The following is a 15,291-nucleotide window of genomic DNA, read 5'->3' as shown; positions in this document are numbered from 1 at the left end:
TGCTGGGACAGAAATGAGCAAATCAACCCTACTTCTGTTTGTACTGTGAAGAAACAGGAGGAAAGCCTTCACCTCTTAGTGACAATTTAGAATATGATAGTTTATTAAGAGTACAATGTAACATCAGCTATTTAATGAGCACACTTTGATAAAATAAGTGAAACAATTCTAAGCAAAAAGGTTCATATTTTGTCCCAATTTCATCTCAAACACCATTTATTATGTTTTTATTAACATTCATGCACTGCATATGTTTATATAGCTTCCAAACCATCAGGTTTTCACAGATAAGCTTTCTGGCCTCTTGTTCAGGCTGCTCAGGGGAGGAGCCGAGGAGTGGCCTAGAACAGTGTGCTCTTTGTGTCAGCTGTCCACAACTTGTTAAATGTTTTAGTTGTTCTTTCTCTGGAGACCAACTGCTTGGACTGATATATACCAAAAGATGGTGGTCAAAAGAAGTAAGGCATGTAGGAAAATGTCTACAGCAATCCCAGCCTCCATACAGACAACAGGAGGCCGACTCCTACCTTGAGTCTGCCTCGTGCTTTAAAAGTGTGAGGGTTTCTACGTGTGGCTGTTGCATCTTTGTGGAGCTCCAGTGACCCAAGGGCACTCATGTGAAACTCCTTTAATCCTGCTGTGCTGAGTGTTTTAGGTGGGGGTTGATGATCTCTTTTCTGCAGCACAGTGTTCACAATTTCCGTCATATTCAGGAGGATCACAGAAGCATCAGAAGTGAAACAGCACTAAAACTTCACCTTGCTTTTTGTGTTCAGTTGCAGTTTTCCTTGCAAAATCGTCCCGCATATGACACTGATAAAAACCGTGGCTACTCTTAATGCCTCAAATTATGCAGTCAGATGAATTATTGGCAAAGTGCATTCTGCTGCATGTCTTAAAGGTTTCACAGATTATGGCCTGTGACCGCTCCCTTTACCACAAAATGACCAATTCAGGGTAGAATTGCTTCTCCGCTACGTTCCTTGGAAAATTTCCGATTAGAATGCTGATTCAGGCTGTTGGAGGGGGAAAAAAGGCCCTGCGGCTTAGTTTGTGTCAGTCTCTCCATTTTCAGCTAGATTTAACACGAATTGTTTGAAAGCACGACAGTGGGCTGTAGACCACATAGCCAAGAGCATCAGCTATTCAAATAAAACAAATAGAGGGGTAAGATGGATCTCTGCTTTGACTTGTGATGCCTTCCCCCTTGCTTTAGCACTTTTTTCACTTTCAGGGATATTAAGAATGATATAAAAATTAAAAGGAGTCTATAATTGATTTTCTAAGTTCAGCTTCAACATTTATAAAGAGTCCGGCCTTTTTTTATGTTGCACTGAAGCTGTGGATGATGATCCTTGCATGCAACAGATTATGCTGAGGGCCATTGTTTTCTTTGGGCTCACAGCTGGTATCAGACTGCAAATGTTTGACTTGACAAGTGGCGCATATGTTGTGTGTATGTGTGTGTGTGTGTGGTGATGAGCATGTCTCAGATTTTCCCTCTGCCTCTTGCCGTGTGAGCTGCTGGCTGTCCAGCACTCTAGCTCGCAGCTCTGATTGTTTCCTGAGCGCCGTGCCAGATAGGAAGTAGGAGGAAGTTATTGGAAGAGCTGGAGAGAATTTATTAGGGCCATATACAGATGCAGGAGGCAAAAGGAAGGGTGATGACTCTTTTTTTTTTTCTTCTTTTTTTTTTTTCAAAGAGGGTGCTTGTGATGTCACGAGCACATGTCCTAAATGAACAACTGTGCTTCAGAAAATGTGGTTTTTGCTGAAAACCTGCAAAGTCTGTATGTCAGAAGCAGTATAGCTGTTATCAGTGCAGCTTTTCTGGCCTGCAACCTAAAATGTTTCCTTTATCTGTAATCTGACCTTAGCGAGCAGCTGCTCCTTATGTTGCCAGGACCTGTTGTTTCCCCCGCTTCAAATGTGTGTTTGTGTGGCCATGGCTGTGTGTTACAGGGTCTTGCTGTGACGAAGCGCATCGACTGCATCTGTGAGACCCTCTAAACCTTGACTGGACGTGCAGTTCTCATGTGGAGTCGTTTTTAGGCAGAGATTTGTTGCTGTGTGTAAACTCAGACGTTTGTCAGAGGTGCATTTAAGTCCCAGCTAAACAGGGGGGGGTCTGACTGCCAGCAGCGGTCTGTTTTTTGCCAAGAACTGTCACGAGCCCTACAGCAACTAAACAAAAGCTGAATTTCTAAAGACAGGAACAAATCGTGTTGTGCAGCGGTTAGCAGCTAGAACAAGGAATATACAATCTGACAGGAGAGACATGAAAGGAGAACAAGTATGAAGGATCAACATTAGAAGAGGCAGTTTTGAAACAACTCTGCTTGCAATCTACTTCAGGACCTGCAGTCCCGCTGGTGGAGGTATACAGATAGGTAAATAGGAAACTGTTCTCATAGTTTTTGCAAAGGAGTTAAAGAAAATTAGTTTTCAGGGATTTCTTTAGAGAAAGCAGATAAATCTACTTTTACAGCTTTTATAGTTATACAATGAAACGCTAAGCAAAACAAATCTTTAAGTAAAGAGTTTGTTTCTGTTTAACATCATGATGTAAATAAAGTGCAGACAGGCTCATCTAAAATGATTGGAATACCATTAAAAATTAATCTAAGTCATTAACTGAAATTCATATTTTGAGATCAAATCATTACTTAGAATGTGATATTTAGACGGTGAAATAAGTAGTGAACACACTGTTTTTCTCAGTTGAAATATTTTTGTATTTATAATATATTGTTTTATTCTCATAACAAAATACTTTGATGATTAGGTACTATACATAGATAAATATACAGTACACATAAATAAATGTGGAATAAATCAATGCTAATTGTATAAAAATAATGATAAACTACAGAAGAATGGTTTGACTTATTGCACAGAAAGGACAACCTGGCAGAAATGAAAACTATACCAATCGTATGAACTAAAAATAAATAGTATCTTAATGTGTGAAGGTCTTATTTTCAAGGATCAAGTGTTAATTGGGGACCTGGGCCTTGTTGATGAGGCTAGCAGCACATGGGAAGAAGCTGTTTTTGTGGTGATCTGTAATGATCGGCAGTAATATATTTCGCAATAATTATAATACTGTTTTGTTTTTTATGATCCCCTTGCTTTTACTAGTTTTAATTATTAAACCATTAGATCTGATTAAGCAACATGATTTTTTTCTACATTTCGATGTATTTTAGTTTTGTTTCTTTTTATCTAATGTTTTCTTGTGCCTGGTACTTTTTCATGACCTCAATCGCTGATTCATTGGTTTGCATTTCTGTTTTTCAACGGAGGACTGCTCTCTTCTTTTACACATAATATTTATAGATGGGACTGGGTGCACAAATTAGTGTGAAGCACACAACATTAAAATGTGACACCAAACTAAAACAGAGAGGATTCCCAGCAATCACTTAACACAACTATTTGGGAACATCTGTGTTTCTTATGCAGCTGTATAAAAAAAAAAAAAAAAAGAAAAAACTTTGTCAGCATATGGTCATTTTAACAGTAGCAAGATATTAAACTCTCTTTGAACTTAAATGATTAAAACAACTGGTGAAATGGTACAGGAGAAAAAGCTGCTGGCATCCAAATGCGTATCTGCAGCATCAAATCAGCTTAAACTCCATACATGCATGAGATACAAGTCAGAGCATCTCTGTTGATAAGAGAGGATCTTCATACTGCATTCATATACATCAGGCATGTTTGACATATAAAGACAACCCCAATGTGACCTAAATAACCTTTATGCTCAATTTTTGCTTTAAAACAAAACAGAAGGCAATAGATGGACTGTTTTAGTTTATAATGTCAAATATATATTCAGGCAGTGGGTATGCCTTATTACACTACTTTATTCATTAAAGAAATAAATGAAAGTCTCCATATTTCCACAATTTCTACTCTGTTTAGTATAAAGGATAATACAACTAAATTATTAAAGAAATTGAAACAGATTTGAGGGACATAAAAGGATGATGTTTCATAAGTACTGAAAGTACTTATGAAACATTCATTAAAGTACTGAAGTACTGTAATGAACACATCCTAATGCATCATATTGAAATTTCCCACTGATTTTTTGTTTAATGTATAAAAGTTAGCTTTATCAAGTTAGTGGTAGCACATAATTTTTTATGATGCTCAATATTTGCATGTAGTTGTTGTAATGCTTCCAAGTTTACCCTAAGGTTGTAATTAAGTTGTATTCTGTGTATCTAAAGAATATTGAAACTGGAAGATCAGACAGCAGATAAAAATGTTATGAGCTCATCTTCATTTTCTATGTTAAAAAAAACAAATGTGAAGTAATAATTTTTGGACCAGAGATAAAGGAAGAAAGAGAATTCGAAGATGAAGATTAAATCAGCCTTCAATTACCTAAAGAACATTTCCAGGATTAAAGGATTAATGTCTCAGAACAAGGTTAAAAAATTATTTTTATAAAATTGATTAGTGCAATGGTGTCTTTACCGGTCTACCTAAAAAAGATGATCAGACAGCTGCAGCTGATCCAGAATACTGCTGCCTGTGTCCTGACTAGTACTATGAAAGTGGAGCACATCATCCCAGTGCTTACATTGTTTCCCTGGCTTCCCATCTCTCAGAGAATATACTTTAAAATACTTCTGTAAGTCTATAATTTGCTAACTGTTTTTTTGCACCAAAATACATTACAGACTTGCTGACAGCGGATTAACCGCATAGATCAATTATGCCTTTTTGCTTAGATCTACTCCGCTAACCCAGAACCAAACTTGAAAAGCAGCTTTTTGTTCTTATTCTCCACAAATCTGAAGTAAACTTGGAAAACTGCAACCAAATCACAACATTTAACCCTAAGTTGCTTTAAATCAAGATTAAAAACGTACTTATTTGTGACCTTTGGATGTGCTTTCTAAATATTCTTGGTTATTAGCCCATTTTTCGTTTTCCTATCAAATATTTCTTTAATGGTTTAATATCCTGTATGGGTCTTTGTAGCCTCTTAATCTTTCTCTCAATTTCCATTAGCCAAGTTTTTTGATATATACAGCAAAATGTTGAAGTCTCTTTTAAGTGTAGGAGAAAATCAGAAAAGCCCTAAGCTTAAAAGTAACCTATTGCACTCATCATATGTCAGAGTGAGTCATACCTCTTGTTTGGCTCAGTTGGCTCTCATGGTTCTTGTGGTGAGAATTTTGCCTTATATCTATACTGTGTCCTGATCTTTGTTAAATGTTTGCTGGCTCAAGATTTATTTTGTCTCATTTTCTTCAAACATTAGATTGGGGAGTGGTTGCATGTATTGGAGCATAAATTCAGATGCAATGGAGCAATAACCGTATCAAAAAACAATGAGATGGAACTTTATTCAGTTTGAAAGCACCAAGACTGTGTTTGTGTTCGGGGGAAGAATTGACAATAATTGTGTCAAGATTCTGCCCTTTCTGGGCTTTTTGGTGCAGTTCAAGTTTTCTTTTTGAGTTTTCTGTTACGCTTAGACTTTTGCCATTCTGTGTTTCTTAGGTAATTGGTTTCATTTTCATTTTGTGTCATTCTGGTTGTTTTCCTTTTTTTTTTTTGAAGTTCTTATGTATTTCTTGTTTACTCTCTGGTACCCCCTTGTGCCATTCTCCTTTCCCTTGTAGATCCTTCTCTCCACACCTGCTTCCAATCAGTTGATTACTCCATTCTTTGTTCTGTATTTATAGGTATTTATACTCATCCTCTGCAGTTACTGTTTGCTCGATTCTCTTCATTCCTTCCCTAACTAATGTGTTCCTCTTTTTTTCTGCTTCCTGTGTTCCTTAAAGGCACACCATGTAACCTTTGGCCACAATCGGCGACTTGTAACTTTCACGTCTAGCGCCCTTAGTAGCCACAAGGGACGCAGCATTGTAGTAAAAGTCAACAGTCAGCTGGGCAACCTACTGTGTCTTTTGATTGGGGACCATGCTAGGCTTCTAGGTTCAGCTCGGAGTGTGTGAAAAACGATGGTGCTCCTCCGGGGAAGGCCAGGCTACACAGCACGGAGGACCAGTGGTGGAGCTCCAGTGAATAACCACTGGGTCGGACTGGGCTCCTCTCTTAGCTTTTGTTTGTAGCCTACTAGCTTTCTCTGGCCGTATGTTACTTTTAATAAACAATGAAAATAATAACAAAGATATATGACTGTATACTAGGAGCAAAGTGTTAATTTACCAGTCTAATAAAGTTGAGAAAAGAGAATTGGTTTTACATCCGGCTTCTTCTGTTGGCCTGCACCAACGGACACACTCCTCTCCAAGGTCGACTGTTGGTTTTTCTCAGGCACGATCCCTTTCACGTTTTCTCTTTTTAGCCTCCTGAGAAGGTTTAAACTTTTTACTTGCCTCAGCTATGAGTAGTAGTTGAGCATAGGCAAAAGACTTGGCTCCATTACTATATAAGAGCCTGTGGCCATAAAGTGATATGTTATTCCAGGTCACATGACCTGGCTAAAGACATCCATCTTCTTCCAACTTACATAGGTGGTATTTCAAGAGGGGAGCCCTGCTCATGGCATTGATAGTGTCAAGCGCTGTATATTGACCTGAGGAATCCTTTAAAATAACGCATATGCGTTAAATCTTTAGGTCACAAAGTCGACGGCGGTGTGTGGATTTATACTTCTGTTGCCACCAATCGTCATTAAATCTTCAAGAAACCACCTCAGCGTCCGTCTCTGCATTTGGGTCCCCTATAAACCTCCTTACAACCTGAAAATTAGCATTTTCACTAAATCGTTTTTCATAGTTGTTACTTTTATCTGAATACTGTGTTTGATTTCTTTTGTTTATCCAAAGGAATCGTATCCCTTATTTAGACCGGATTGACAGTTTTCCTGCATATGACCCGGCAGCCTCAGAATGACTCATTTGAATTACTGGAATTCATTAGAACACAGTCCAGTCTAGGAATCAGCAAGGAAACTCTGCACAGCTCTGGCCGTTCCGTAGTTAAATTTGAAGCAGAGATAAGCCGATTGCTGAAAACCGACTGCAATGTGATCGCTCCAGTCCTCGCTGGGAAAATAGGAAGAGGGATTTCGGTGCATGAATGGTGCTGTTTCAGTGAATGTACAAGGAGCATAGCTTTACAGCATTATTTACATTCCTGCTGCACATTGGAATTCTGATGTGTGTTGGTCTCAGAGTCTCATGGCGTGACTCCCAGAGAGTGGGAGGGGAGGTGAGTTATTGATTTTTTTTTTTTCCCTTTCTTTTTGTTAAGCAATTTGTGATTCAGTCTGGAAATTTAAGAAACCCTCCCATCAAATGTTTAACACATGGGGTTTGAATGGAAGTTCTTAAAATTACAACGAGGTGAAGTTATTTTAATTACTGTATTTAAGTGCCTATATCATGCTAAATCAACTTTTTTGAGTTTTTAAATATGTTAGAATGCTATTCCTTTATCAAAAATATGCCCAAAGTGGTATTTTGCTTCATCATGTATGTTTAAGTTGTGAATTCTGCTCACTAAGAAGGACCCCCCTTAAAAACGAAAAGCATCGTTTGAATTTGAACGATTCTGATTCCTGGTTTAGGTTCCTGTTCCTATCGATTCTGGATTAAGATTTGCCACAAAAATGATAAAAAAACTTACATTAAAAATTAGCCCACTAACAGTTCTGTGTGGATGAAAAGGTCTGAACTTCTCAATGAGATGTAATCACTTGGAAATGTAACTTTCTGTAAACATTGCTATAAGTTATTGTTATTTTCAAACAGTATATAAATATCAAACCTGTGAACTCTCATGTAAATTATATTGATGTTCTTTTCTAGGGTTATACTTTCACAGGGCAAATTTTTTTGAAAACTTCATAAAATACATTTACTTTATCCAGTTTGTGATTCCACAGATACTTATGTCATATAAGACAATTTCATTATTTTGTTCACCTGATTCTGACTGCGGTTTGGGCCTAGACTGAGTGTCTGAGCTGAAGGAAAAAGCAATACAGCAGGAAGTCATCCCCACACAATGTGTATCCTCAGATTTCATATTCCATTGTTCAGTTAGTGAGTCTTATGATGTAAAACAGATCACAAATGAACTAAATAAAGGAAGTTAATTATGTATACGTACATACCCATCTCCCTGCTGAAGGTGCGCTAAGAATTAAGAGGAGGAACAAATTCCTTTGGGAGACTACTTTGCAACAAAAGAGCAGCAGGTCAAAGATGATGCTCTCTTCCTGAGTCCGGGATTGTTTATCTTGGCCGTCCTTTGTATAACATAATCCCTTTGCCAGTGTCGCAGATAGCTAAGTCATCATTTATTTCATTAATTATAACCCACACTTTCGAATGATGCTGCTAAAAAAAAATGGTTGTGCACACACTTGTGCGATTTCTTCTTTGTTGATATTAGGCAGCATCTATTTTCCGTTGCCGGATTTGGCATCAAATCTAGGGATGAAAAACGTGAACGATTCCAGTAGAACTGAAAGATTAGAACCCAACCACTGTTACTTAGAGCTACTTAGAGCAATGGTTACACATCCCCTCCAGAAAGCAACTGCCTGGAAGGCAACACACCTGCAGAGTAAATGACACGCCCACTTTCTCCGATCAGGGAGTGGTGATTTGACGCATAGCATGATCACCTCTACGTTCACTATTCACATTTTCTTTCTAAATTCTCTTACTTCCTTTTATCATGAAAATATTATTTTTTGTTATGTATGCATTTGTTGTGATTTGGCTCCTAACTTGGCCAGGTCGCTCTTGTAAAAGAGATTCTGAATTTCAGTGGGATTTACTGGTAGCCTGGCCAGCCCAACTGATTTGATGTATAGGAAGCGTAGCAGTCTGGTAAACAGCTGGTAGAGCTGGTAGAGCTGGTAGAGCCGGGACTAACGGGGTCATCGGGGTAGAAACAAGTAGATAACTATGGATGTGACGCAAAAAATACACAATTACAAGAAGTTTTCGTAATTTTGTAGTCTGTGAAACGTGTCAAGCGGAGAATAGCAAATACGTTTTTAAAACAGAATTTAACTAAAGCTCTCTGTTGTTAAGGTTTTAAAATTAGAGCAATCTCACTTAGGACATTAGAAAGGGCATCATTAAACCATTGCTTCGTTACTGTGCAAGCAAAAAATAGAATCGCTGTGTGGGTAGTTGGTCAGGAGTCGAGACTGTCGAGTTTTCCAGACTGAATTACACTATTTGTAATTCAGTCTGAGTGTAATTCAGTCTGGTAGTGCCAGGCTAAATTTCTGGCTAAATTAAGGTAAGAAAAAAAAAATGCAGGAAAAGTAGTTTTTTAGCCACTAATACACACCGCCAAAGCAATAGTTCTTTTTTAGCTAACATCTAGGTCAACGACAGGTTCACCAGAAGTGGCATGATACCAAGCTGCAACTACACTTGTTGCCTCTTTAAATGTTGGTGCCACCCATTTCTTGATGCAACTTCCCAACGAATGAAAAGGTGTGTATGTATATAGGGTTTTAAGAAGTATAGGTCTTATGAAAGTATACGATATTGATATTGTGAATAGTTCTGAATAATTTGCAACTCTCTAAGTACATTGTTTTGATTATTATTGGCTTTTATAGTTTTGTACCTAAATAAACCAAATACAATCTTATTAACAACTTTATTATTGTTATTTATAAAATATTTCCTTATATAGAAACAAAAGCAGAATTTCCTATTATCTTTAGAAAAGCAGTTTTTTTGTTTTTTTGCTTTGTGTAATTATAAGGCAGACCTTAACTTTTATTAAAAAAAACGTATCCTTAGTTCAACCCTGGGACGACCACAGAGGACAAACTGAAAAATAGCTTTGCCCTCCCTTTAGTTTAGTTCTGAGCGTCATAAAGCAGGAGGGATTCAGTGCTGATGTTGCATTCCAGCTGGAACAATCCCACTGTTTTCCAGACCCCAAAGTGGACGCCTAAATTGGACAACAATCTGCCCCCCACCCCCTTCCCTTTCCAATACCCCTCACCTCTCTTCCCACACGGACACCCCTTTTTCTCCCTCCCCAGCTCTCCAGCCAGTCAACCAACCCACTCCTCCCATATACGCATCCCCTGGTCTCCTGCCCTTATTTGGGTAGAGACTTTCTGAGTTAGGGGGATGGGGGGCAGAGAGGGAGGGAAGGAGGGCGTTGAGTTGACACAAGGGAGGCAGGAGGAGAAACGGCGAGCTCTTGCAGGCCTTTCTTAATAAGGACATGTCTGGAATTCATGCCCCTCTTGCGTTGAAGAGCCTCTCTTTTGCAGCACCTCTTTCAAACATGCTCGTGTGAGCCCTCCGAGGTCGTCAGATCGACCGTGGTGCCGAGCACTACTTGCTGCTTTTCACAGCTCGTAGTGTAGAAGAGGTTTGCGGTGTTCTCTGCTATATCTGGAATAAACAATAGCCAGCCTTTTCTACCTCTCTCTCCCTGCCACCAGTCTTTAACTACCTAACTGGCTACTGTATCACACGCCTGCAGTTTCCTTATTGATACATGTTATCTATTTAGAAACAGTTTCACACCAGACTGCGAAACTGTTTAAACTTTGAGCAGATGCTATGCTCTAAAATTCAAAGATTACTTTTAGAATGACATCAATGAAGGATTGTGTTGTTTCAAGTCTGCTTTGTGGGGTTATGAGATGTGATAAGGTGTAACAGAGATTTGAGCAACTTTTCATGACCCCACTTTAGAGCCTCAGTTAAATATTAACTAATTATTACATGTTTTCTTCATTAAATCTCTCTACTTACATTCATCATTCTTACTATTCTCTTCATTTTATGCACAAACATTGATTACAAAAGACTACCAAATCACAAGCTCACCCTTAACTGGAAATTTACTTTTGTTCAATAATTGAGGTAGTTATAATGGTTTGTAATTAAAGCCATGGACTATTGTCTAATGGGATCCAGCCTTGTGATTTGTGTGGTCTGCAGTGGATCATTTGGGCTGCTGATGAGAGCTCAGTATCAGTGTTGAGTGATCGTGTTGCAAAGGCTCTGTCATAAGGGTACCGTCTCAGTTAACTTGTGTCTATTTGGGTTCAGTAGCTGCAGTTAATCTTACATTAAATGAGAAGACTGCTTTGTTGGACCTTAATCTTTTTGCACAAAATCGCCAATATGGATATAAAGGGAGTGAAAACACCTTAAGCATCTTCTGTTTAAATTATATGTCAAGCTTTAGAGACTAATGACTTATATGCTTCTTCACTTCTTCTGTATTTGCTGTAAATGCCTTGATGAGGTATTTCAGTCTGACACAATAGTTGTTTAAGCATTTTTTAGTAAAACTGTTTATGTTCTTGTTTTGTATTTTGACATGACATTCTGTAGTTCTGATATTTAAACCTGTCTTTGGTAAATCTGACCAGTATGCAGTTCAAAGCACAGAATATTTGTATGAAGCACTAAACATTTGGTTGAAGAAAATCAGATGATTGCAAAAGAAAGGATGCTGAAACTAGAGAGTAACTCCGTACTCAAAACCAGACTGTAAACTTATAATACTAACACACATGTACGTATTCAATGGGGGCAAATTGTGAGAAATACAACAGCTGTATATAGCTCAACATTTCACAAAGTGTGCTTAGTTTTCCTCTTGGGATGCAAATGTAGAAGGTTTTTTATGGATGGCAATGTCTGCAGCTTAAAGGTATTGTCGAGGATTTTCACAAATTTTTTAAAAGACCCGCCTTCTCCACTTTAAAAAATGGGCATGCAAAAGCCTGTTTTTCCTTGTGCACACTCGAACATCCGCTCTATCCTAAACCCCTCGATCACTTTATAGAGCAGATGAACATTGCTTTTTGCTCCCCAATGGTCATGTAACTCCTCCTTCACTACGCAGTGCCTGCGCCATCTTTGTCATTATTGTCAGGTAGCGACAGCCTATGGCGACAGCGGGCTGCTGTGCCAGCAAATCCCATAAGGCTTTGTGGGGAGAGCTCTCTGCGCAAAGCATTGTGGGATATATCTGCCTCTTCTGAGGCCTTTCTTTTCTTCTCATACACTTCGTAGACATTTTTTCTTACGACCCTCTGCCATTTTCAAAGAACCACAGTGAGAAAGTTGAGCTTCAATGACTATGCCAATATAGCTAACGGGATGAGCATGTAGGACGGACTTACATAAACAGATCACCAGAAAGATTGACAATTACGACGACCACTTATTTAGATGATCCACCAAGAATTAAAACATGATCCTCTATAACGTAAATGGAAACTTGTTTCCACATTTATGTTGGAGGGAATTAAAACTTTCATAAAACTTTTATTATAAAACCTTTTTAAATGTTTACTATTTGTATCAATGCTGTCACCCTAAAATAAAATCACTGGACTTGTTACACTGGAAAAATATCGAAATCTAGATAAGTCATTTTTTCTTATAAAATAAGTGCATTTGTTCTTGGATTGAGGAGGTAAAAGAGACATTTTGTCAATGGAAAGAAAGAAAATTTACACCTAAAAAAAGAAAACACAATTGCATTCTTAATTCAAGTGCTTATTATCTAGTAAAATAAAAAATACTCATTCTATTGGCAAACTCTCATTTACCTACTCAAATTAATGGTAAATACGCTTAATTTAAGAAATTTTTACTTATTTCTAGTTCGTTTTTCCTGCGGTATATCTCTGTAACTGATTACTGTGTAGATGAAGTTCAAAAAGACAACATAAAGGATTTGTTTTATATGTTAGAACTAATATAATTCTATTTAATTTTCTTGTTCAGAAATAATGTTTCATCATTGAAGTAATGCTTCATTGCTAATTTAAAAAGATAAAAAGCTTTCTGACCTATAATTATTGCCTCATGAGGTCACAGCTTATAATAAAACCATAGCAAATACTTTGAATTCATTATGGCTGTCTTAATCTTTTCTTTAAACTCAGAACGTCCATTTGGTTCATGTTTCATTCTCAGATGTGCTCCCTGTATTTATCCATTTTACTAGACATTTGTCATTGTCTGTTAAAATGTTAAAACAGAAAGAGAAACATCCTGAAAAGATCATTACCTCATTGCCTTTTCATACAGAAACAATACAACTGAAAAGACAGCTTGAAAAATACTTAAGATCTTTTCCTCCAGTCAGCTATAATCCGACCACATGGGGAAACAGTTCCCAAACCACAAGCATTCTCAGAGACCAATGCTGATTATTGGGGTCTTTAAACTTTGTTTTATGAAATATCTTGAATTCATCTGAACATTTATGAGACATAGTATAGATTAAAGTGTAGTAATCAAAACAAGCCTGTGAAAATAAAGTGTTAACCTTGTACTTCTCATGAATTCTCACAGCTTTTCTTTTCCTTGCGTTTTCATAGGTAAAGCATTTTTGAGGTTAGCGCAGTGTGAAAAGAGGTAGAGACAAACCAATAATCCATATAAGCATTTAACAAAGAATCTCCTATCAGATACTTAAAAGCAAAAAGTTTAAAAACTTCTAACTTGTTTGCTGGTTGGTTATCTCAGATCAGTGCCTTCATGCAGTCTTAGAACTTGTTCGTCCAGCTTAAATAGCAAAAGTTTCCAAACTTCCACTTAGTCGTCCAACTGGTTTGGTGTCTCATTGAGACAAACGATGGCTTGTAATCATCCAAAAGACAGTTTGCAAGAAAGTTTCAATCATGTATTCATTTAACTGATTTTCTACTTGGTTTTCGTCAAAAAACTTAAGTAGATCTTGGTTTATAATTTAGTGTTGCTTTTAAGCAAAGCCGTGTTAGGATTCTGCAATCTTCTGTCTCTGACACTCAGTTTGAGGTCTTGTTCTTATATTCTGAGTTTGTTAGACGGGTTGTTGTTTAAAAGTCCCACCATGTTGGGGCAGAAAGTTCAAACAGAAAGGTATTTTTGCAAAAGTAACATCTGACTTTTTAGTCAGCTGGCTATTAAAGAGCAGAAGTAATGTGTTCTTATAAATCTTCTGTATAGTCTGGCATAATACCACAAACAGCAGAGAGACTGAGATGTTGAAAACTTGCCGTTGTAATGAGTTATTCTTGACTTTATTCTTTCTTTAATCAGCAGTCCTGACAGTTTAGATCTCCTTATTGGTTTAAGGACACTGATAATTTTCCAAACACAGGCTTCATATGCACAGTTTCTAAAATGCTGACTAGATTTGCTCTTAGTGTATCAAGCAGTATGAGGGATTGTTGTAAAGCCAACTATACTATGCAGGGATATTTTGCTCTCGCTACATTCAGGAGGAGGGAAATCTGCAAAGACAATGACTCAAAGCAGTTATTTAGGTTTTCTTAAACATTTTGTGAATTGCATAAAATGAATGGAACTAAATCAAATAAAACTATAAGGGCAACAACATTTTATTTTGAAGTATTTTAAATATCTCTAGATAAGCATAACTTAGGTTAATTGAACCAGTGGACAAATGAGCTGGTTAAGTCTTTGAAAATTCAACCTATTAAATCCTAAAAAATATCCAGACAAGAGATTTTTAATCACTGTCTGTTGATTATAAACTCCTAATCTTTACAATCCTTTATTCACAATCCATCATTATTATTTTGTACACTCAGTACAGCTCAGATGTGGCTAAAAATTCTGCAAATGTCAACCTGGTTTAACCTTCAGTCTAAAATGAAATGTAAATTTTACTTCTTATGAGAGTTATGTGATATAACAAAATGTCAGTTGGATAAAAAAAATCTCAGTGCTGCTGACTCAAAGGATAAAAGTGAAAACTTCTGACCTGCTTTGTCTACAGATTTCCCTGCTGATCCTTTGATCTTGGGGCTCAGGGTCGGGCCCAGGGGGAGCCGCCACCATTGCGTCCAACGAGTGGAGTGCGAACGGTAGCCCAGAAGATGGGCTGGACGGGGAAAATGAGGACAAAACCATGGATGGAGACGCAGAGGGCGTTTGGAGCCCAGATATCGAGCAGAGTTTTCAGGAGGCCCTTGCAATCTACCCTCCCTGTGGCAGAAGGAAAATTATCCTGTCAGATGAGGGGAAAATGTATGGTGAGTACGTAGCCAGAGCAGCACGAGAACAAAAAAGAACAAGGGTATAAAACAACAGGAGTGCTTATAATGAGAAGCCATAAGCATGAAGTGATTTGACTCTAAAAAAACAGGCAAATGTTGTATTTTCTCCTTTGAATGGAAATAACAGGATTACTTTTCACTCTCCTTCACACTTCTTTCACAACTTAAACTCAGAGATGAGTGTTTTCTTTCCACTCGTAGCTCTGTTTAACAGGTCTGTACCTGTTGAGCTGTGACCCACGGGCTGGTTCTTCCAGTCA

General features: G+C 37.7%; 1 protein-coding gene across 13 annotated transcripts in view; it reads left to right on the top strand.

Annotated features, from left to right (window-relative positions):
- Nucleotides 1-15,291, top strand: part of LOC107104026 (transcriptional enhancer factor TEF-5-like) — a 45,429-nt gene that overhangs the window by 10,065 nt on the left and 20,073 nt on the right. For all 13 annotated transcript variants that reach the window (XM_015403914.1, XM_015403926.1, XM_015403923.1 and 10 more), the window contains one exon: nt 14,752-15,007. In XM_015403914.1, coding sequence (XP_015259400.1) covers nt 14,884-15,007 — 124 coding nt within the window. In that variant the 5' untranslated portion in view covers nt 14,752-14,883. The remainder of the gene's footprint in view (nt 1-14,751; nt 15,008-15,291) is intronic.

Source organism: Cyprinodon variegatus, unplaced genomic scaffold (genome assembly GCF_000732505.1).
Source record: "Cyprinodon variegatus isolate N-32 unplaced genomic scaffold, C_variegatus-1.0 Scaffold1595, whole genome shotgun sequence".
Classification (NCBI taxonomy): domain Eukaryota; kingdom Metazoa; phylum Chordata; class Actinopteri; order Cyprinodontiformes; family Cyprinodontidae; genus Cyprinodon; species Cyprinodon variegatus.
This window is presented reverse-complemented; position numbering and strand designations above follow the sequence as displayed.